General features: G+C 30.4%; 1 protein-coding gene and 1 pseudogene across 1 annotated transcript; both read right to left on the reverse strand.

Moving 5' to 3' along the window:
- Positions 1 to 12,288: 12,288 nt before the first annotated feature.
- LOC131169535 (dof zinc finger protein DOF5.7-like) lies at positions 12,289 to 13,730 on the reverse strand. The gene has a single exon (XM_058128726.1). The coding sequence runs from the start codon at positions 13,510 to 13,512 to the stop codon at positions 12,493 to 12,495; it is 1,020 nt and encodes a 339-aa protein (XP_057984709.1). The 5' UTR covers positions 13,513 to 13,730; the 3' UTR covers positions 12,289 to 12,492.
- A 9,277-nt stretch (positions 13,731 to 23,007) lies between these two features.
- Positions 23,008 to 24,425, reverse strand: LOC110657283 (probable mannitol dehydrogenase; annotated as a pseudogene).
- Between the last annotated feature and the right edge of the window lie 608 nt (positions 24,426 to 25,033).

Raw genomic sequence — 25,033 nt, forward strand, 5'->3', positions numbered from 1 at the left:
CTGTCGGGCACGAGACCCGCTGTCAGGCTTGTAAAGCCAGAAATAAAGTTAGGCACAATGACCAATAAGTAGGCATATAGCCTGTAGAACAATCATACCAAACATATTTTGTCAGCTCATGATTTTCTCAGTAGGCAGTGCTGCTATCTGTAGTCCCTAATTGGTATATCAATTTATCCAAACTAAATAAATAAGTTTAGGTATACTATGGGCAATTAAACATTTTTAATTATTTTAGCACTATTCATTGTTACTATTTTCTGGTACTATTCATTGGTACCATTAATTTCATATTAATAGGACATTAGTCCCAATTAACATATTCATATCATTTTTAATATTTAATTATCCTTAGGAGTATTTTAATTATCATATATAGCATTTTTCCCATGAACCTTTCTTTAGGTTCATTTTGATGTGTTATCTTTATCTAGGAATTTGACTAGGTTAAGATGTCTATTTAGTCACACTTCCTTCATAACAATTGCTCCTCTATGTTTAAACTTGAATTTCAGTTTTTGAATCACTGAATTTGGGGTTATAGAACTCAAGTTATGGTCAAAATATCATAACTAGTCCCTTTGCCTCTAAGCTGTCCAGAATTTACAATTCTTGGTCAATAAACTTTGACCAGTCATTTGATCATTTTATGGTCATTTTTAGACTTAGGTTCCTTCACAAGATATGTTCCTCTATGTCTTAGGGACTCCTAGGTACAATTTCATAAATTTTCAAGCTTGGTATAATAAGTTATAGTCAATGTATTAACCTGAACTCTCAATCCTATAAAGGCAATAACCAAACTTCAGGGCAGTATATTTGACCCTCTTTTTAGGGTCTTTACACTTAGAATTTGGCAAAGGTGTCTAAATTAATGTTGTAGCCCTAAGTGTCATGTTTCCAGATCATATTGGCACATCTCAAATGGAATCTCCTAGTGGGAGTTATGGTCAAATGAACACACGGGTATCAAATGGAATTCTGGGTTCAACTTAACATTTTTCAGATTTCAATTCCTAAATTTGGCTAATATTTTCCCTAGGATGCAATGGTTTCTAGAGCTTGGTCAAAACATAAAAATTATTCTATGTCTTATAAAAATTTTGGCACTAGTTTCACTCAATTTGAAGCTTTGGAGACCAAGTTATGGCATTTTTGCCAAAACTGATCAAGCATACCAAAGGAACAGCATTTTGGATAATTTTTGGGTTGGCAGTTTTAGTGACTCAAATTTTGCTAACAATTTGATTTGGTTAAAAGCAAAACTGGGTCAAGTGGTCTTCATGAAAAGTGTAGCCCTATGTCTAAGCTTTCCATTGATGCAATTTTAGGTCATTTGGACCAGTATAGAGAGAGTTATGACCAAATGAACACGTACTGTTCATTTGGTCATTTTCTGGGTTGACAGTTTTAGTGACTCAATTTATGCTAACAATTTGATTTTGTTAAAAGCAAAAGTGGACCAAGTGGTCTTCATGAAAAGTGTAGCCCTATGTCTAAGCTTTCCATTGATGTAATTTTAGATCATTTGGACTAGTATAGAGAGATTTATGACCAAATGAACACGTACTATTCATTTGGTTATTTTTTGGGTTTGGTGCAGGGTAATCCGGATTTGGGCTGTATTTAGGTCAAGTTTTGAATAGAATTTGGGTATGGTTTCTTCATGGAAAATGGGCTATTTTGGGTCTAGTTTCACCTCCAATTGGCCTCATACCAATTGGAGTCACATATTTTCAGTTATGGTTCAAAACTCATGCTGGACTCATGAGTCCCAAAACCTGCAGAAAACAAGCACTCCCAATTTCAATTTCCTCCATCTTTCTTACTTCAATTGGCATACATAACACTTCTATAAGCAAAAATCTCAACTCAACCAAGTCAATCTCAAGCATTTACATAAAGTCCCCACATCATATACATAAACCCTAATTCCAATCACCCAATTTACACAAACTCAACTCTTTTACACTTCTTATCATATCAACTATTCAAAGATCCTTATGGAACCATTTTTCATCATTTAAAAATAGCAAACCTCACAAGATTCATGGCTGCTAAAATTAGGGTTCTTCAATTCCTTTTTATTTGTTTTCATTTTCATGGAATACTCACTCATCTCATCATTCTTAGAAGATTTAAAGAAGAGAGGGACTGGTATTTTTGCACTTACCTTATGACCCAACTTGCAAACTTCAATTTCTCTTCTTTAAATGGGTATCTAAAGCTTCCTTATGGAGTGGGGAGAATTATTTGTGAAGAGAGCTATGGGTTTTGATGGGTAAATGAAGAGGAAATCAAGCTTTAAGCTTGATAACAATGGTGGGGAGGGAGAGACCAAGGGAGACGGCAAGGAGAGAGAGAGAGAAGAGGAAGAAGAAGATGGTTGGTGGGGTTTTGTCTCTTGTGGGTATATATATATATATATATATATATATATATATATATATATATATATATATATATATATACATTTATGTGTACTTTATTATTTTTAAATTTCATAAATCTATTTCCTTTCTTTTCTTTTCTTTCCTTTTCTTTTCTTTTCTTTTCTTCTTCTTTCTCTTCTCATTTTCAAATTCAAATTCATAAATTTAATTTACGTTAATTATTTTATTTCTTAATTTTTAATTTGACTGTAACACCCCTATTTGCATAACCTGGTATATTTTATTATTTCGGTGACCGGTGTCGGTCCGGATAATTAAGGAGATTAGAACCACATCTAAGACAACTAGATAAATCATAAATACAAATAATTAGTAATTGTCAATTAGTTAAGTATAAATAAGAAAAACAGAACATAAGAAGTTAAATGAGCCGAGAGTCACAGCGATGGGTGACCTTCTCGGGAACGACTGTGAAGTCGATTTAAACTCAAATTTCGAACCGTAAAATGTGACGCTGCAGTCCTTAGGACCATTACGAACACAGTGGAAAAGAGAAAATCACGAAAAAGAATTGTTAAGCCAGTCAAATAATTAGGTCAGGGAGCCGGAAGAAATATTAAATTATTTGCAAATCGGGTTGAACTGGTGAGGGGCAATTTGGTCAATTGACCCCGAGAGCTGACTCCTGACCTAACTGTCAAATAAAATCAGAGAAAAGAAAATTTCAGAATCGAGAATTAAATTAAAGAACTAATAGAAAAAAAAATGAAAAAGTGAAGAGAGGTGACATCATGCATGACATCATGCATGATGTCATAAATCCTATAATTAATAAATTTAATTAAATTGATTTTTTTTGGTCTTCCATAAGACAAAATACATAAAAGAAAAGAAAAAAAAATTCATTTGGTCTTCTTCCTCATCCATGTGCCGCCCTCACTCTCTCTCTCCCTCTCCATTATTAAACCTCCATTGAAGCTTATATTCAAGCTCAAATTCCCCCACTTAACCTTAAGATTTTCCATAAACACTTCACCAAAGCTTGTTACCTCAACCTCAGAAGAGGATTGAAAGAGCAAAGAAGAAGAAAAAGGAAGAGAATTGAAGAATTGGACATCAAAGATTGAGGTTAGTGATTTAAGTTACAAAATTAGTTTATTAGTTGTGTTTATAGCTTGATTAACTTAGAAATAAACTTAAAATGAAATGAAATAAATTATTGAGGGACCAAGCTAAATTTCGGCCAGCATGTGTATGGGGGTATTATTGCATGAGTTTGATAGATTTAAAAGTGTATGTGATCTTGTTTGAGATGAAGAAACATGTATATATGCATTGAATCAATCAAATACAAAGAATTGGTAAACTAGGGTTTGGACACTTAGGCTTTAGAGACAAAAATATAAGAAATGGGTAAATGATATGTTTGACCTAGTTTGAAGTGGAAAATGGTCAATGGTGACCAAATGAAGTGTGTTGGAAGTGTTGGAGTTGAGATTAAATTTGGATTGAGTGTGGTCATGCTGCTGGCAGCATGACCAAGGTCCATTTGAGGGACCAAAACTGAAAATTTACAAGTCCAATTGGTATGAGACTAATTGGAAATGAAAATAGACACTAAATGACACAATTTTCATTTAGGAACCATGCCCAAAAAGTGACCAAAACCTAGTGAATAAATTGACTAAATCCAAAAAATCTCAGTCTGTCCTGTACAAACTGACCAAATGATTGGCCATAACTTGAGCTAGGCAAGTCTAAATGATCTGAAATTTTACCAGTGGACAGTTGAGGTATAGACCTAAAACTTTCATGAAGAACACAAACCCAAACTATGCCATTAACCAAGTCATTTGGCTACCCAAAGTTGGTGACCTAAAACTACCAGAACCAAAAATTGTTCAAAAATCTGGGTTAAGTCCAATCCGGCAGCCATAGTTCAAATAGCTATAACTTGAGCTACAAAACTCCAATTGGAGTGATTCAAAAAGGAGAATAAACTTAAGACAATAGGGAACATTTTCTATGAAGAAAATTTTGCCAAATTCCAACAGTAAGATGACTAATGGAATAGTGTAACTTAAGACACCAAAACTGAAAATTTGCAAATTTGCCTAAAAGACTTAGAATTTGAGAAAACAATCAAAACCAACAAATTTAGTGACCAAAATGTAGTATGTGGGTAAAGTTGAAATTCTCATACCTATTAAGCCTTAGAAAGTCAACAAATTGACTTGAATAGTGTAGTGAATAGTAACCCTGAAACACAAATTTTGAAGAACATCAAGTTTAGCATATATAAGCTAGATAAAAGTGAATTTGAATTTATTTTGGATTTATAATAAGTTATGATACTGAAACACTGTGAAACTGTGTGTTTTAGTTGAAAAGAATACCGAGAAAGAACCCGAGGAATCGAGTGAAGGCCAAGAGGCGACTCGCTTAAGGTTTGTGCACAACTAACTCTTTTGTTATTTTTCAATTCTAAATTGATTTGAAATAAATTTATGGTGTGATTTATGATTTTTGTTGTGTTGAGAATTTTAACTTATAGAATAAAATTGTATAATTTGAATATAAATTTTCTTATGCATTTAAGAATTTATTGCATTGTTTTGAGGATTGTAAATTTTAAGTTTGATGTGTTGTCAACCTTGAGCATGAATTTATGATGATTAAATATGTTGATGATTTGTAAACACTTTGTAAATAGAAATTATTTTAAATATGATTTGAAACCACAGTTGACATGGCAAAATATATTGTAAATTCTCATTAGCTTGTCTAGTAAGATATCTCATCCACTAGACGGGGCAAGTTTCTTCCTCTCTGGCTTGCCAGTTGGGGAAGAGTGTGAATGAATACTCATATATACTAGCTAGTCTTTGTTTCTCCCTTTTAGCCTCGGTTATTGGGAGAATGTGAAATGTCGTGGTGTACAACACGGCATCTATTTGAATTTTGGGTCATGGGTTCAACTGTGTGAATTGTTGGCAACGCCCTTTAAATTATGCATAGTTTGATAAATTGTGGTTGAAATAAATAATTTGTCTGTGATTCAAAATATTTTTGTATTGTTTCAGGATTTAAAAGAAATGTAGATAAATAGTTACTATTTGATCAAAATGTTATTCAAATGAATAATTTGCATGAATGAAAATATTGATTTCTGAATGTTATGAATTTTGAAGAATTTAGAAATTTTAAATTTTTATTTATTATGAATTGTCAAGCATAACTTGTATTAAGTTTTAAATTATTAGTTTGTGCACCACTGAGTTCACCACTCAGCGATAGCTTTGTATGATGTCGCAGGTGAAAAGAATAATAAAGCAGCTGAGCAAGATTTCTGAAAGACATAGTGAGACTATAGTCTGGTATATCATAGGTATACTCTTGTACTTTAGATTTTGATGTAATTCTGTAATTATATGTATGAAATTTACTTTGAGCAGTTATACCAACTTTTTTTGTAATATATTTTTGGATTGTAATGAAATACAAATTATTATAAGGTTATCTTGAGATTTTATATATTTATAAAGTTTTGCACTACTAAATTTTTTATGATCCAATGAATGTAAATATTAATTTTGTTACCTTAATGAGAGATTTCAATGTTTGATTTAATTTAAACTGTGTATTGAGTTGCTTGTGTTGATTTGTGAAATGAGATTGAATAATGGAGTTGTGATTGAGAAAAATATTAGGAGTGTCTTTATTTTCAGGTTTTAAAGAACTATTTTCTCAAAATATAGATGGCACTCTGCCGAAATTATTGTAAAAATTGCGAAGATTTTAAATATCTAAAAATTTGATTTATATTTAGACTTTAAATAAAGGTTTTTAATATCTGAAAAAAATTTACCCACCAATTTAAAAATGAATGAAAATTGTTTTAAAATCCCTTGTAGTATATTTAATGGGTTATCGATAGGCGAAGTATGGTAATTTATTAGGTGTACTACGAAAGCATGTTACATCTTACGAGGAGTAGGGTGTGACATTGACATTTAGGTTAAAATTCACCTCTAGGGATGAAATGACCAAAATGTCATTCATGGTACTCATCGGGTTATTTTTATTATTTTATACCAATTAATAAAATCTCTAATTTTTTCCTATATTTTTTTAACATTTATTTCTTTAATTTATGCCTCCTCACTATAGTTTAAATGTAGTTCCATACATTTTCTTGTTGACAGGACATGAGTCGTCGAAGCTTGAGAAATGTCTGACTATCTATCGTGAGGGCATTTCAAAGACTTTGGAGCTTTCCACTAGCGTCCATAGTTGCCAGAGGACAACTAGACGTGCTTGGGGCAGCTGTGAAGCCTCACTGGTGTTACTGGATGATCGGAGAAGGAGAAGAAACGGGGGAGGGGACGGTTGCACGGTGAACATGATAGAGGGGAGAGAAACGCTGCTCTAATTTTGAGATTTTTTTTTCATTTTTCTTTTTTAACTTTGATTTATATTTAATCCTTTGACTTTTTATTTTTCTTTCAACAAGGTCCAAAATTCTTTTCAATGTAGTCTAAAACATTATACCACCATTAAATTAAATTTAATAATAATAATAATAATAATAATAATAATAATAATAATAATAATAATAATAATAATAACACACGCAATATAAAATATATTTAATGCATGAATCATAAAACTTTAATCAAAATCAATTTCATATATTTAAGATACTATTTATTTTGGAGTATCACAATATATTTATCATTTATGCTATTAGTATAAAATAATATTTTAATAAAATTCTAAGTTAAATACGTTCCAAAATAAAAATTCAAAACTTGAATTTAGAGTTTCAAAATAATTTCATAAGAGCATCTTTAAATAATAAAATAATCTTAAAATAATGTAATTAATAAAATTATGTTTGGCTTGACTATTGACTTAAAATATATTTTTTAACTTAAAATTTAATTTAAAAATAAGTAGTTAATTATTTGATAAAACTACTTAAAATTAACTTTAATAGTTTAAGTGTTCGATTAAAAGATGCTTAAAAGTAACTTAATTTATCAAAATTACCAAAAAAATATATATCATTGAGTATTGTAGTTGTTAAATGAGAATAATATTGATATTTAAAAAAATTACTAGAATAATATAGTTTTTTACTTGGTCAAAATATAGTTTTAAAATAAGTAGATAAATTATAAGTAATAGGTATCTTACTTGTGACTTCTAACTTATTTGAAGTAGTTTTTTAACTTATAAACCAAACCAAACACTAATCTATTCATAATTTTCTACTTATAAATAGGTTTGACCTACTTATAAGCTAAATCAAACACAAGTAATTGTTTATTTTCTTTAAATTTTTAGGGCATTACACCTTACTTATAACTTATTTACTTATTTTAAAATCACTCTTTGATGAAATAAAAGACTATATTAGCCTAATAATTTTTAAAAATATCAATATTATCCTCATTTTAACAACTATAACACTTAATTATATATCTTTTTTAGTAATTTCAATAAATTCAATTACTTTTAAGCACATTTAACCAAACACTTAAACTATTTAAAAGCTATTTTAAGTAATTTTACCAAACAATTAATTATTTATTTTTAATTTGACTCATAAGTTAAAAAAGATATTTTAAATCAAAAGTTAAAAGTAAGTCACCAAACCAAACATCACAATTAAAAAAAAATAAAAATATGTATTTGCTTTTGCATTTTACTATATCCTTATTTATGAAGAGAGAAATTTAATTTGGCTACAGTTTTGAGCTTTAATAGTAATTGTTTCCTTAAATAAATTAAATTCTTACAAAATTACACACACTTTTTTCTTTGACTTCATATCTTCCAAAATTAAAAAAAAAAAAAAAAGTTAATTTTTTAAGTAAACATAATTGAATTCTAATAATGAAGTCTTTAAGTTGACATAGATGAATTCTAGCACTTATATACTTTCTAAATATGAATTTTAATCAAACAAAATAATTGAATTGAAAAGTTTACAATTTCCAACTTTTCGAGCACATTATGAATTATCATGGCCAATCTCAGTCTAGCAAAATTTTGGATTAATTAAATGCTATATTTGCTAAGTTCCCTTTCTTCGTTTGTTTTTTTTTTTTTTTTTTTTTTTTAGCTGAGCTAAAGTCCCAATTGGAAATTAACAACAGAAAATGGAAACCAAAGATCATTTAGCCCATAAAAAAAAAGATATTTCTTGAAAAATAAAAAATAGAAAGAGAGGAAAAGGAACATTAAGTTGAATAGTGAATTGTAAACTTAATGATTATTTGGAAATTGAAACATATATAAAGGGAAAAATCAACAACACCATGTTTATTGATGTTAAATTTGTATCAATAAAATTATTTAATGTTGATTTTATTTTGATAAAACTCATTATATCTCTATAGATTCTGATTTAATTCTAACATAAAAGTAGTTTAATAAAAATTTTACAATTAGAAAACACAATAGAGGTTTTTTTTTTTTTAATTGGAATTCAAACTTAAAATTTCGAGTTCTAAATAGGATTTCAGTACCATTAAATTAAAAAGCTTATTGTATCAATAGAATTTTTTTTTTTTTACCTAAATCCTATATAATAAGGCAAAATTTAAATTAAGTGATTTTATTAATATAAATTGAAATCTAGTGATCATATGGAAATTAAATAATAAATTTAGTTTAAACCAATCAATTATTATATTGTTGAAACTCAGAAAGTCTTTTCATGAGTTCTTTTAAGAAAAAAAGCACACAATAGGAATTCTATATACATAGATTTGGCTCTCGTACTTTCAAAAGGGCATCACCTTGTTTTGATGTCAAAATTGACCAAATGTTTGGACGTAGGAAATTGTAACAAAAGGTATTTTCGTTTCCAAAAGGATGAAAAAGAAAATCTTTGAAAAACTCATTAGTAAATCGGAAAAATTAAAATAAGAAAAAAGAACAGCAAAGAAAACTGCATGCAGTAGAAGCCAAAAACAAGAAATGATGAGATGGGTTGGTGGAAGGTGTGGGGAGGTGTCTTGTTTTTTAATCTAAAGGCTAGAAAATGCCAAAAAGAATGACGGAAAAGGAAGCATTCTTCTCGTTTTAGGGTTGAGTTGAGTAATTTTCTTCAATTTTCTGCACATGTCATTTCTAACACTACACTACAAACTCTGATTTGAGAGAGAGATGCGTTTCGTTTCATTATGTGATGATGGCATGTGTGATTAGTTATATGCCATTTAAGCATTACCTTCTCAAGATTCTTTCTTCCTCCCACTAAGTTACCAAATTTGTTCACATCCCACGACTCACCATACCGATAAATCAAGAAACCCCACAATTCAAAATTATATATTAATGGTTTCATAAATTAAATGTTTCCATAAAATTTTAGATTGTTGTCATCAAGTCACAAGTGCAATAATTAATTAGCAACCAAAAATCTTGATTTTATGACCATATTTGTATAGTGGGATCGAGAAGAGAGTATGTGCAAATAGTTGCAGGGTGGGGGCCGGAGATTTGAGAACTAATAATAAGGCAGGTAGAGCTAGCTAGGGTTACTGTTATTGAGGATGATGAGGAGCACCATACAGAATCTCAATATGTCATGAGCATCTCGCAGGTTATAACTTGTGAAAAGGACAGTTAATATAAGGCAAAACCAGTAGTTCCAAACAAAAGTTTTCTCCTAGTGTACTACTCTTTCACGTTAATCACGCAACTTCTTCTTCCATCAGTTTCTTGCGTCCATAACTGGCAATCTCTCTCTCTCTTTCTCTCTCTCTACCTGCTTCCTTTCTTTGCTAAGACAAAGGTGTGTACTTTCTCCATTTCTTACACTACGAGGCAAACAGTATTATTGTTGAATATTTACTGATTCAATTATTTATTAAATTTTATTTTTAATCGGACAAAAAGTCATTGCCAAATTTTGGAACAAAAGTAATAGAAAGAGATAATGTAAACTATATATAGTTTGGAGAAAAGGATAAAAACTATCAAACACATGATTGCCTAGCTTTTAAATGAGCATATAACTTTATTGAACTTGTGCTTGCAATATATACATGTGTGTGTGACTGACATTAGGTAAGAAAAAGCATCACAAGTCTCTAAGATGTATGAACTTGTGGGGAAGTATATAAACCTTTTTCTATTTTGTGAGGTTACGTTGGGAGTTGGGATCCATAGAATTAGAATTTGGCTTTCTTATTAACAAATGGAATGTTGAGCTAGAGCTAGCTGCAGCTAGAAAGCATGTTAGATATTAGTGGCTCAAGCCAAAAAGGAAAAATCATACATGGTCTTGGAAGAAAAGGATGTTAGTTGCCATGGCGATCTTGGCAAAAAGACAAGTACAAAGAAAGCTCGAAGAATACAGTACGTGTGTATATATATATATATATGTATGTATGTTCTCCTTTTAAGAGTAGAAAGGTGAAGCTAAAAGAAGCTTTAGCCACATAATTGCAAGTTTATATAATTATTGAAACAAGGATTATTTGCATGGACATGTATGATTAAGCCACATTAATTAACATGTAATGGGAAGTCTACTCTTTTTTTGTTTTTATGTAAGTGGGTGCTTTTTCTTAGACACATAAATGGTAATGAAAGAAAGCAATAAAAGAATAAAGATGGCAGAAGCTAGGGCTAGCCAGGTTCCTGTTCAGAGATCAAAATTAAAACCACAACAAAGATTTATTCAGTTTGATTCCAATTTTAATAAATTTAACAGTTGAATTTTTTTAAGAAGTTAATTTTAAACCGAATCAATCAATTTTAAGATTGATTTTTTTTTTTAAGCCAATGATTTAAGATTGATTTGATTAAATGAGCTTTAAATGATTTCGGATTCCAGTTTAGAATCAAACCATGTCTGGTCTAGCAGAAGCAATCAAAGAAAGAAAAGTAAAACTCTCTCTCTCTCTCTCTCTCTCTCTCTCTCTCTCTCTCTGTGTAATCTCTCTCTCTATAGTCACAAACAGAATCACAAGGGGATGCTAAGTAGTAGCAATTAGAAGGGAGAGAGGGCTCACTACCCAAGACCCTAAAAAACTAAGCAAAACATTTTTGCTACACAAAAGAACGAACCCTAAGCTTTAGTTGCCATCTCTCTGTCTCTGTCAATGTCTCTCTTTCTCTCGATCTAATACATTCAAATGTTGACAGTCTTTTATTCAATAAACTTTCAAACCACCACTTTTTCAGACATCACCAAGTCACACCACACTCAACTAATTATTACGACGAAGGCACTCAGAGAGAGAGAGTGAGAAAGAGAAGAGCCGGGCTTAGCATTGCAGGCCTATGGAGGGGCTAAGCAGAGCAGAGAAAACGTTACCCAGCTACTGATATTATATGGTGTTTCACAGATTGACATTATTTGCTCAGCAGCTGGGAATCCTGAGACGCAGCTCCCCGAGATAATATAGAAGAGATACATAAACTCACACTATGACAGTGAGAGTTCTTGACAATGACTGAACATAAAACAAATCAAGCCCTTTTAATAACCGTACAAAATTCATCACAGATCCCAAAGTCATTGAGAAGATTGAGAGAATCAAACTCCTCAATAATAATAATAATGATAATAATAATATCAAGAAATTAAGAAAAAAAGCAATCTCTGTCTCCCATCCCATTCATCCAAATCATGTATATACAATCCATATCTTCTTTGATTCAGAGAGAGATGTGTAGAGACAAAGCTACTATATCCATTTCTTTTCATTTTCATCTGGAACTAGCTTGCTAGCTTTTTCTTGCTACCATAAACAGCAATAGTCCTGTATCTTTATCGTAATATGCAAACTTAATGCATAAATAACGGACTATATATATAGGATCGTCATCTGCACCAACAATGGCAACAACAAATACTAGAGCTATTTAAGTGTTCAACATCTTTCTAAAACAAAATACAAAAACAAAAAATTACTTTTTCCTTTTTCTTAACTTTTACAAGTTGATCTGCACCCAACAAAAGCCATTAAGAACAATAAACATATACCTAAAATGGGTTTAGATAATATTTTCATTTCTCTATAAATTTTTTCCCTTTTCATTAAAGGGTCTACCTCATGGTGATGATTCTGGTCTAGGGCAAACCATTACATTGATGCAAATCACCCCACGCTTGAATCCCATTCCAGTTTCCAGCTGCTGCGTTGTTGCTGCCATTGCCGCTACCGTAGTCTGGGGTTGGAGTCACTTGCCCGAAAGAATTTCTAAAGAACCAGTCTGTTGCTGAATCACCCCCATTTCCACCTTCTCTTCTTAAATTGCCAATACCACTTACTTCTGGTTTTGAAATTTCAAGATTTTGAAACAAAATGGGTTGAGGCTTCTGTGTCTGGCTTTGGATTGGAACTGAAGAAACACTGCTGTCTTTCTGATCTTCTCCCCCAAAAAGCATAGCCAATCTCTGCTGCTGCAACTTCCAGTGCAAATCTTGGTTTATAGAACTCAAAGACTCAATTGACGATGCAAGACCAGTGTGAACATTCATCGAACCACCAGCCATATCCTGAATTGCACCGCTAAACCCAGTTGCAAGAGAAGAAATTGGATAGTTGAATCCCACCAATGAACCAGCTGAGCTTCCAGTCGGATCAAGGCTGAAACATGGACTGGTAACACTAATAGCAGCTGCGGAGGTGGCAGAAATATCCCCAAATGAAGAGAACTGATTATACAGGCCACTCGGTGATGAGTTTAGCCTAGGAAATGATAACCCACCAAGATTAAAATCCATGGCTGGAGCGAGACCATGAAAGAACTTGAATCTACCGATCTCTGAGGACCCGCTGGAGTCCTTGGAGTCACAAGAAAACCTTGAAGATGCCTTCACCTTCTTATTTTTCCTGCAGCCACCGCCGATGGGAACGTTGCGTAGGGCTCCTCCTTTAGTCCAGTACCTTCTACAATTCTTGCAAAAATGCCTGGGCTGTGTTAGACTATAATTGTTGTAGTAGCAGAATTTTGTGTTGGGCGAGTCGCATCTTGGACACTTGGACGCCTGCTCTTGTGGCCTTGTTGCTGTTGTTTTCCGGTTACAGGAGCCTTGGTTTTCTTCTCTGGTGGCTTGCTTTCCCTGAATATTATTCGCGGACATCATGGGAAGGGGGAGAGAGAGAGAGAGAGAGAGAATGGGTGTTCTTGGAGGTGGGGGTTATGTTATGGGTAGTTCAGTTTCTTTTTGCAGAGGCAATGATGCTCAATTGAATGGTTTCATGCATGGGGTAGAGAGATGTGGGAGTGGATGTTGATGGGGTCCTGTGATATTCATCAAGAGAGAGTTGATGGAATGGAAAAATACAAGTATATAAGCAGCTGGGTTTAGAGGGTAGATCTGGCGGAATAAATAAGGCCACAGGATAAAGAAAGCTGGCCTATCTGATCTCACTAAAATATAAAATTAAATTAAAGAAGCTAGTTTGGTACATTACATAATACATACATGAAGTAAGAGATAGAGAGAGGAAAGTAGATGATCTGAAACAGATCTGGCAGAAAGAATAGAGAGAGATTAGCAACTACGTAGTGAAACAAACAATTGGATAGTAACTTGGATGCATTGGTGAGATCCACAGAGAAACTCAAATTTGACTTTTAGAGAAAGCCCACAAATTTTGAAGAGATTAAGCTCCATACTTCGCAGTATTGGAGACTAATCCCTAAAATTCATTGGTTATCTATTTTGATATTTACATTAAGAGATTTTTAAATTTTTTTTGTCTTATTTTTTTTGTATTTAACTGTTAATAGCAAGTGAAAAAGATTAAAATATCCTCCCTATTAATACACTCAGTCCTCCCTTTCTTCAGCCGCACTATCCTTACCTCACTTTCTCAGCCCCTCTAATCTCCACGAACCCCAAACCCCTCTTTCTCCTTGTGCCTTTTCTTGTTGCTCTCCTCCCTCATGAAACTAGCGAAGCATATAAAAGCATAAATTCATTGAAACATTTTACCGAACATGTTGACGACAAAAAATTTAAAAAAATATATAGATTAAAATTTCAATTTGATATTAGAATATTAACAACTGCACCATTATGAAATTATCAACATCTAAAATTATAAAATATATATTTAAATTCCATCTAAAATGATTGAATTCTTTTTAGATGTGAAAAATTACAAACCCCAATTTATAAACTAAAGTTGGAAATTATGAGAATAAAATCACGTAGTCAAGAAGCAAATCAAATAAAGAGAGATAAAGAAAAAATATTTACCTTAATCAACAAATAATTGATTATTTAACCCTGTTAAAATCAAGGGGGAAAATAAATAAGTAAAAAAATCTATACAAATTTTAAAACAAGTATAATTTTACTTTTTCTTTCTTCTTTCATTCTTTTTCCAAAAAATTTTTAATTGCATCAAAATGTATAAACTATTTTATACATTCAACTAATCAGAAATTAAAAAATTATGTTTTTTTAATATAACTCATCATATTTTGTGTTAAAGTTTACCATTATTTTAATGATATATCAGTTATTCATTAGATAGGTTTTAGGTAAGTAGTTCCTCTTTTAATGTTTTGTTTCTTTTCTTTCTATATCTTTATTTTTGATATTTTTATTATCTCTATTTTGTTTACTTTTAAAATATATTTAACATAATAATATCTCAATTTCATAAATTTATTATTATTATTATTATTATTATTATTATTATAGAACCAATGTGCTACAATTATAATATATTTAATTTTTAAAAAAAAAGAAAGTTTGAGGGCCAGGGACCTACTTATATGCCTTCTAATTCTACGATTATAATATATTTCATTTTTTTGAAAATAAAAATTGGAGGTGCCCAGCCATCAACTTGTGTCTGTCGACTGAACGAGGGAGAGAGATACGCCAAAATTGTACCCAGCCATTTATATACATAAAAAAAACACATAATCATTAGGCTGATGAAGATCTATTAATTTTTGTTCACAAAACAATAGCAGCTAATGGGTTCTTTTATACACGTATCTAGTGAGATTTCTAAATGGGACGCATCCATGAATAGATAAGCTAGCATTGATGAGCAGATCCATGTAAGCATGGATGTGATATTATAGAATGTAGATTTAACTGAAATCAGAGCAGGCAGAGTACTAGGGTGGTAAAGGGTTGCTGAAGTGGGGCTCTGCCGCGGCAACTCATGCCTGCAGCCTTGTCTATAGAGACAAATAAACAAGGCCAGGAAATGATGACCCGGTGTGTAAGTCATAGATGGATGCAGTGAAAGTACGAAAGTGAAGAGCCTTAATGCTGCAAAGATGCCCCATTGGCAGTTCTTATCATCACCAGTGCTCTTACAGTGTTTAATGAGGTAGGGTTCCTGATTTTTCTTATTACAGCTTTTTGCATTGTCGACTTTTTTCTGGGAACCCGGAGATCTAGTTTACTCTTAGATAGAGATAGAGATAGAGAGACGGTATTTCATTTATCTCTTTTTGTTTTTCGCTCATCATCTCTCTCCCAATATAACATCTTCTATATGAGGGCTGCACTTATGAACATGACATGGTAAATCGTTTATATATAGATATATTACTTTTAGTTCATATATATAAACTTACGTGGTAGTTACTACTGTTAGAAGTTCAGTTAACTTATCATTAATTTTAATGAAAATGACTAAAATACTCGTAATTCTTAAAATTTAGTTAAGCCAACAACTTAATTTTTATAATTTTAAAATTAAATAATTTAGTTATTGATGTTTTAATAAACTTATAAATTAGTTCCTGCCGCACTATTAATTTTTTATTAAATTTAGCAAAAATCACCAAAATGACTTTAACATTATTTTCAATCTGAAAATAATTTAGTCCTGATTTTTTATTTTATTAACAATTTGGTTCTAGATTCATATTTTATTTTTTTTATATATATAACAATATAATATAAAAATATTATAAACTGAAATAAATATATATATATATATATTAAAATAATGATAACAAATAAAATTTTATAAAATTATAAGGGCTTATTTGTAAATAATTATAATATTTAAGAATCAATTTATAAAATATGTGGATGATTTGTAATTAACCAAAAATTTTTAAGGTCCCTAAAGTAATTAATCCTTATTTTTAATATTTATAATTTAAATTTTAAATTTTTAATTTAATGAAACAAAATTTTAAAAATATAAAGATTAAATTATTAATAAAACAAAATGAGAGACTAAATTATTAATAAAATAAAATTTTATAGATTAAATTATTTTTAAATTAAAAATAGATTTAAGAATATTTTAGTATTTTTACCATAATTAACAATAACTTAATTAAAATTCTAACAGTCAGGACTAACTTGTGAATTTATTAAAATGTTAGAAACTAAATTACTTAATTTTAAAATTATAAAGACTAAATTATAAATTTATTCAAGCCTCGAGATGAAATTACAGTTTACCCTAATTAAAATGCATAATCCAAAATCTCAGCCAATGAATAGAATGTAATCAACATATTATTTATTTAATATTTTAATATGCTCTCTTGCATAATTTTAATAGAGAATATTATTTTATTTTAGTTTTAGTCAATCTAATTAAAGAAGTGAAAAATGGTGTGTTACAATATAAAAAAATATAATAAAATTAAAAATAGTCTATAATAGACCTTCTATATATATATATATATATATATATTATATGCGGAGGCACTTAATTTGAGTTTTTCAACATGAGGTAATATTTATTATTATGAAAGGAGAAAGCCCATGAGTAATATAAGCTCAAGTCGAGAAATTCTAATTTAAATTCATGTTAAAATAATATTATAAAATAATTTCAATGCCCATAAAATATTTTCTCTCTCATAAAAGGTAAACTCTGTTTATAATATAAACAATAGACAATGAGTCTCATATTACTGTTACTGTAAGAGATTATCCATATCCTATTTGATTTTTCTTTTTCAATAAAAAAAATAAGGTCAATTTGCAGCACTACAACAAAGAGATGGTAAAGAAGAAGAAGTACAAGCCTATAACAAATGCAACCATTTTTTAAAAGTTTTTTGCCATTAAGAATGTACTTGTAGAGTATTGCACAATAAATGTGGCTTGGGTGTAAGCCTCTCGGGTATTTTCTCTTCTTCTTTTGTAAAGAGGACAATTTACAAGATCTTCACATGGAGGAACTCGTTATAACAATTTTCTTCAATTAAATTAAATGCCCTTCGTAGAGGACATTCTTATGATAACAATCCAATTCTATACTTACAACATCTCAATGAGATCCCTAGGAACTCATTCTTAGCAGAAGGCAAATTCTTGATAATTTTCTAATTGCTAATGAACTTGTGAATTGGTGAATCAAACTAAAGTGCTTTCCTTTTTAAAATTGATTTTGAAAGTGAATTTGATTCAGTTTGATGAGAGCATATACATTCAGTTTTGAAATAGTATGGATTTTAGAGTTAAATGGAGGCAATGGCTCCAATCTTGTATGTATTCATCAAAAGTTTCCAAAGTTATAAATGGTATGTGATGCTACCGGTGATTTTTATGGTCTTGACCTTGATAACACATAAATCTATAATAAAAAAGAAGAATGAGGTAAATGGTTTTCTGGTAGGCCACTTCGATGCTCAAATCAGATATCTTAATTCTTCAGAGAGATTAGAAAATCATTTAGTAATGTGAGAATTGTAAATATAGTGGCCTACCAGAATGCTATCTACCTCATCTTTCTTTCTTATTGCTGGTCTACGTATCATCAAGGTCAAGACCACAGAGACCACTAATAGCATTAGTATGCCTTGTAAGTAGTTCAAAATGGGTAATGGGCAGAGGCAAGGTGACCACTTCTCTCCATTTTTTTCTCAATATTGCAATGGAACCTCTCTCTCTTTGTTCATCAACAAGGCATGAGTTAGGGTTATTACCGCGCAAAGTGGATAGGACAATAGCATAAATCACTTGTTCTCCACAAAACCACTTATTTCACTATCTAGACTTAGAGATGATAACGGTTAGAATACTCGTAAAAATTACCCTATTTAAATTTTAACCTGATTTATATTCTGAATACTTGAACCCATTACAAATTCAATTAAAATTTATTCTCAATTATCCGAACTTATCCCAAACTTAATTGTTATTATTCAAAAAATATTTGAATCTATTTATATTATATATTTTAATTAATAATTTACATAAAAAATATCTTTTTATAAATAATTTATATTTTAAAATTTAATAAAATATTTAAATTCTATTTATATAAATATAATAATATAGAAATTTATAAATATTATTATAAAAATATATATTTTATATTTAATCAATCATTTATATAAATAAATTCAAATAATAAATATTCAAAATTTAAATTATATTCTTATTATGAATATTATACTTTAAATCTAAATTCATTTTAAGTTAAATTATATATTATTTAAATTCATCATATTAAAATTATACAAATACCTGATGTGCACATTGGCATCCCTTGCCATCCCTAGTCCAGACTCCACGTACATGTACATACACACATCTAGATTGCAGAGAAAGAGAAGCACGTGATCACTGAACAGAGGGGTGGCTGGATTCCCGTGAGAGTTTAGGCCAAACCACTTTATATATACTTCAATTTTTTTTTTTTAATAATAAAAAGAAGGATTCAGTTGATTGGATTAAAAGCTAGGCCTATGCTTTCAAGTGTTTGCTCTCCATGGGCCTATTGATAGTCCAAGCGAAAGTCATGCCATTCATGGGCCTGCACATCGTAATTCTGCCCTAGAAAAGGGCTTTCTGGCAACAACAAAATCAAGGTTGGTCAAATGTTATATCGCTTTCACGTCTTAAATAATGGAGTGCAATTAATTATAAATTTTTTTTTTCTTCCTCCCAGAAAAATGGGGAAAATTAGAAAATAATGAATGCAGGGACAGTGGATGTGGTAAAACTGGAGACAGGAGGGCTGCTTTGGTCGTTTAAAGCACTAAACAGTTGAGTAAATATTGTGAAGTGTCGCTGTCACCTACACGAGTTTCAAAGGTTTGACATTGGGCTCAAGATAGCTTTTAACAGTCCTTCGGCTTTGTTTGGATGGAGGGAGATGAGGAAAGAAAAAAACTTATGAAAGAAAATAAAAATATAATTTAAAAAAATTAAGAAAGGGGAAAAATAAGAGCTGATGATTGTAAATAGATGTTATTTTTTTTTAATTTTAAAGTGTAAAATAAATAATTTTTTTTATTTTTATAATTATTTATTTTAATTTTAAATAAAAATGATAAAATAAATATTTTATTATTTAAAAATTTATTTTTTCTCTTTATTTTTCTCTTAATATCCAAATAAAGAGAGCAAAATACATTATTTTTATTTTCCTTTCTAATTTTTTCTTCTTTATTTTCTTTCTTCTTTAATAAAGTTCCCAAATATAGACTAGTGTTATTAAACCGAGCCTAATTTCAATTAGTGAATGAATGATTTAATTTGTAAGTTATTAAAAAATTAAATAAATATATGTATAAATTAATTAAATATAATACTTTAAATAAAATTGAAAAGGTACTCAGAGTTTTTTATTAATTAGTTCAATTTTCAAATAAATTTTGATTTCTTTTGTCACTAAATATTTTAATTTATAAATTTATTAAAAATTAAAAAATAAAAGTCATTTAGACTTATTTAGATCATTAATGATTTAAAATAAAAATAAATTTTTTACTTTATATTAAAATATTATAAAATACCATAATATTAAAATCACATAATATCAAATTTAAATACTCATTCATTTCAAATTTTTATTCATTTAAACAAGTTTTATATTATTATCTAAGTATTCAATATATAAGTATTTAAAGTTGAATTAAAAAAATGTAATTTTATTGAATTATTGCACTAACTATGAAGGTTTATTAATTAATTATCAATTGCATAAAAAGAAAATTAAGTTACAAGTAAACACAATGAATATAAATAAAAAATACTAATTAATATAAATAAATAAAATTAGTTAAATTTTAATTATTTAAAATTAAACTTTTAATATTTATTAAATTATATTTATATAAATTTTAATAATGCTTTTAAATTTTATATAAAAGTATTCAAGTAATATATAAAAAATTTCTATGAATCTGCAACTATATTTTTAATATTTATGAAATATAAGTATATATTTAAATATAAAATTTTCTTTTTTAAAATTTATTATATTATTATGGAATAATAGATATAGTTTGAAATAATAAACATGTAACTATTAATCTAGTTGAATTGGCTTTTGTTTTAAAGGAAAATCTCCAATTGATTAGTTGAACTAATCAGGTCATATAAGTTCACTGGTCTGATCGCTGAGTCAACCGGCTTATATCGTGTCATTTTTTTATCTGGTTTAATTATAAATTCGAATTGATTTAGAGTCTAATTCACTAATTGAGTCCACATTTAGTAACTATGCTTCCAGCCATCTTTAAATATTAATATATATTTTTTCAATTATATATATAAAATTTTCTCATGACATGTGTTTTATGAATATCTATAATTAATTACTAATTTATAAATATTTTTTTTAATATAAATACTTAGTTTATACTTGTTTGCTTTGAAAATTACTTTCGGCTATTTCACAGCTTATGATTTGCGCACTTGTTAGATATTGAGTGTATTCCCTAATTTGCATTCTGACTTCTAAATTAAATAACTGTGAGAACTGACTATACAATACACAGTTTCATTAATCTCACAAGTAATTGAAAGTAAGTAAACAAAAATTGAATGTTTTGATTAATTAATTGCAACGAAAAATACAAAGCTAGAAATTAAAATATAAAAGTTTAAAAAATAAAAGACAAATAAAAATAAAGATAAAAAACTGATAGAGTTTGATTTGTGTTGTTTGATTGAGTTATTGGGTGCTTTCATGTTGCTGCTCATTTCATATTTATAACTCTCTTTGTAGGTACCTAAAATAATTTAGAAGACCCACTTTTACATTTTGTAGTTATTGACAGTTAACTACCCACTACTTGTAGCTCCTTTAACTTCTCACAATCTCTGATAACTACTCTTCTTCAGCTAACCACCTGTTATCTTTTAACTTCTCTAGATATTTATCTCTTAACTGCCAACAACTTGTAACTCCTTTAACTTCTTACAACCTCTCATAACTATTCTTCCTCAATTAACCACCCATTATCTTTTAACTTCTCTAAATATTTATCTCTTAACCATAGATAATTATATATTAATTTATCTTTAGGCATTTTAATTAATTAAATCAATGAAATAAAATTAATTAAATTAATTTTATAAAATATCAATTTAATTAATCTTGAAACTAAAAGTGAAAAAACGAAAATTACTTTTTTGGTGCAAGCAATGCCTCCCACACATGGACTGGTTGAACAGGCCATTTCACATGAATTTGAATTTTTCGGGCTCACTTCTCTAAGTATAACTCAGATCCAGATGCCAACCCAGATCATGGGTATCAACTCAATATTTTGCATTTTAACAGCAGGTTCTTTACCTTATCTTCATATTTAAATTTCAAATGAAGACTCTTGTTATAGAAGTTTCCCAATTCCAAGGTAATTAGACCTTTATCACATTACATCAACTTATTTTTTCACTCCACCCAAATCACCTTTTTATGTTCCTAACCTTTTTTGTTTTTTTCTTTTAATCTCACCATAAAAATTCATTTTCCACTTTCTTCTTCCTCCATTCTCTCAAATTTTTCTACTCACCCAAAATTACCATACCCACATCATATTTCTTCTTCTTCTTCTCTCTCTCTCTCTCTCTCTCCTTTCTTCCCTTTCTTTTTGGTCGACCTTCACCAATGCATGTTCCTCCTTCGCACGACCCAGTGCCGCTACTGTTCCTTCACTAGTGACCAAGTGCCATCGAGCCACTTGCCACGTTGTCGTTCATCGTCGCCAACCATCTAGCACCGTTCCTAACTGGCACTCCTACCTTCGGTCCAAAGACACAAAGCTTCCTCTTCAAACAATGTTTCTCTACCCATTTTCATGTGGTTTTGACCCTTCATCACCAATTTTGATTTTCAGGTGCTTCTTTAGATCATTCACAATTCCTTTGGTGTTAGTTTTGCTCTAAAACCATTGGGTCTTGTGTGGGTTTTGTGAATTTGTTGTCAATTTAAAGAATTTTGAAGAAATTTGTAGGTTCCTATCAATCTTGACATTTTAGAATAATTTATGATACTTGCCAATTTTTGAGCTTGAATTGAACTTTGGATGTGTTGGGTGACTTGTTGATGTGGCTTTTGCACTTAGATTTTATTACGTAAAAATGACATCTACCTTCTCTAGTACTTGGACAACTCCCCTGGTTCTCTTCGTACATCGGTGCCGCAGGTTCCAACACCTGTGGCTTAGGTGCCTGTGGCCTGCTAGATGAGTCTTGTTCTGTTTTATATAAATATAATTATTAATAACAATACATGATTTTTAAAAAAAAGCATATGAATTTCGAATGCACTGAATAATCCCACATCATCAATTTCATTAATCTAATTTATTACAAATTCAATTTATAGCACACATTCCGCATCATAATATAAAGACTCTGAAATCCACAAACAAATTTTGATGGGTATGTGAATTAAATGCTAGATTTGATTGTATTGCTAATGTCAATAACAAATCGGTATCTAACATCAGCTTTCAGCATGCGCTCCATTGCAGTGTTCAAATACATACTTCACTGGGATCACTTCAATATCTGATGTTATGCCGTGCTTAGCTGCAAAATCAACCATTTCTTGTGTCTCCTTAATTCCCCCAATGCTACTGCCACCCACTACCTTCCTCCCTGCACTCATTCTATTATTAGTTGTTAGCTTTTATTTTAGTAAATTGTGAGTGAGAACTGAGTAGAGAGAAATTGTCAATTCATTATCCATCAACAAGGGAAAGGCAGGTAGCTCAAATGGCTTCTCTGATGCACCAACCAAAATTAGTTTTCCATGGGACTTCAATAGACCAGTCAAAGGCAGAAGTCGGTGACTTGCAGACACTGTCTCAATTATTTAAAAGAAGCAATATTTAACAAGAATGATATTAGAATAAGCAAAAGTCAATGTAAAGTATACAAGTTTATACGACCAAAAATGAATCGGCACCAAGACGCTCAATAGCCTCCTGCTTCTTGTTAGGTGAGGTGCTGATCACAGTAACCTTGGCACCCATAGCCTTGGCAAATTTCACTGCCATGTGGCCAAGACCTCCAAGGCCAACTATGCCTATATGGAATCCAGGTTTGTCGAGTCCATAATATTTCAAGGGGCTATAGACTGTGATCCCAGCACAAAGGAGAGGAGCAGTTGCATCAAGAGGCAAGTTATCTGGAATACAAACAACGAAGTGCTCATCAGCAACCATGATGTCGGAGTAGCCGCCGTAGGTGATGGTTCCATCGTAGCACTTGGCAGCATAGGTGAGTATCATTTGTTGGCAATAACTTTCAAGATCGTTTGTGCAATTATCGCAGAAGCGGCATGATCCCACCATGCAGCCCACACCCCCTCTATCTCCTACCTTGAATGTTTCCACCTTGCTCCCCACCTCTGTCACCATTCCCACAATCTCATGCCTGCATTTCCATGCCAATTCTGTATACGAACTACACAGAAGCGGTACATTATTAATGAAACTGCTCCAATATATATACATATATATATATATATATATATATATATATACTGGAACGAGAGGGTAAGTAGAATTGCCCCATTCATTCTTGATCATTTGAATGAACGTGTGGCACATACCACGATATAGGACCTTAAAAGAAACATCTTTCTCTCCTGTTGCTCTGCACAAATTTATTTCTATCAGGATCAAGAACTGCGTTATAATTTTATTCTCAGAACTTCAAGAAAAACAGATTTATGGAATATAACAATAAAAAGAATTGAACCTCCTGGAGAATTTGAAAGTAGAGGAGACACCAGATTGATCTCTAGCTGCCCGTCCGAATGCCACTTTGGGATGCTCTTCCTCTGGCAATTTGGCTACCATTTTTCTCCTTTACAAACTTAGATCTAAAGCTTGAATCTTTTGTTGATGGGTGAGAGGGATATGTGCCAGTCTATATATATATATATAGACTGGTAATTGGATCTTGGAAGGTACTTGCTTAGGCTGGCTAGAGTGATGAAGTATTGGGTGAGCTTTGTTTTAATCCTTCATTATTTAATACGTATTAGCTGACTAAAATGCGTGAGGGAAAAAAAGGATAAAAGGGAAAAGAATCTTCCAAAGAACTGAAGAAGTTGGCTTACATTCACGTAGCCTTTGATTTCTCTTTAGATTATCAGAGCCATTCATCATTTCCAAATAAATTATTCTTACCTTTTAAAAATTTTTATATTTAAAAAATACTATTTTTTTTATAGTGTTATAAATCTTAAAAAATACATTTATATTTTTGCATAATTCAAATGAGTTTGTTTACTTAAAATTTAATGATATTTAAACAATATATGCGGTTTATAATTTATATTTTATTTACATCTGTTGTATTATATAACCTAATTTTTCCAAAATTAATTTTAGAAATTTAAGAAATAAAATTTACTTTCCTTGGAAGTTTCTAGGCTAGTCTAGAAAATGGCCCAGTGCATATG

Source organism: Hevea brasiliensis, chromosome 10, assembly GCF_030052815.1.
Source record: "Hevea brasiliensis isolate MT/VB/25A 57/8 chromosome 10, ASM3005281v1, whole genome shotgun sequence".
Taxonomy (NCBI): domain Eukaryota; kingdom Viridiplantae; phylum Streptophyta; class Magnoliopsida; order Malpighiales; family Euphorbiaceae; genus Hevea; species Hevea brasiliensis.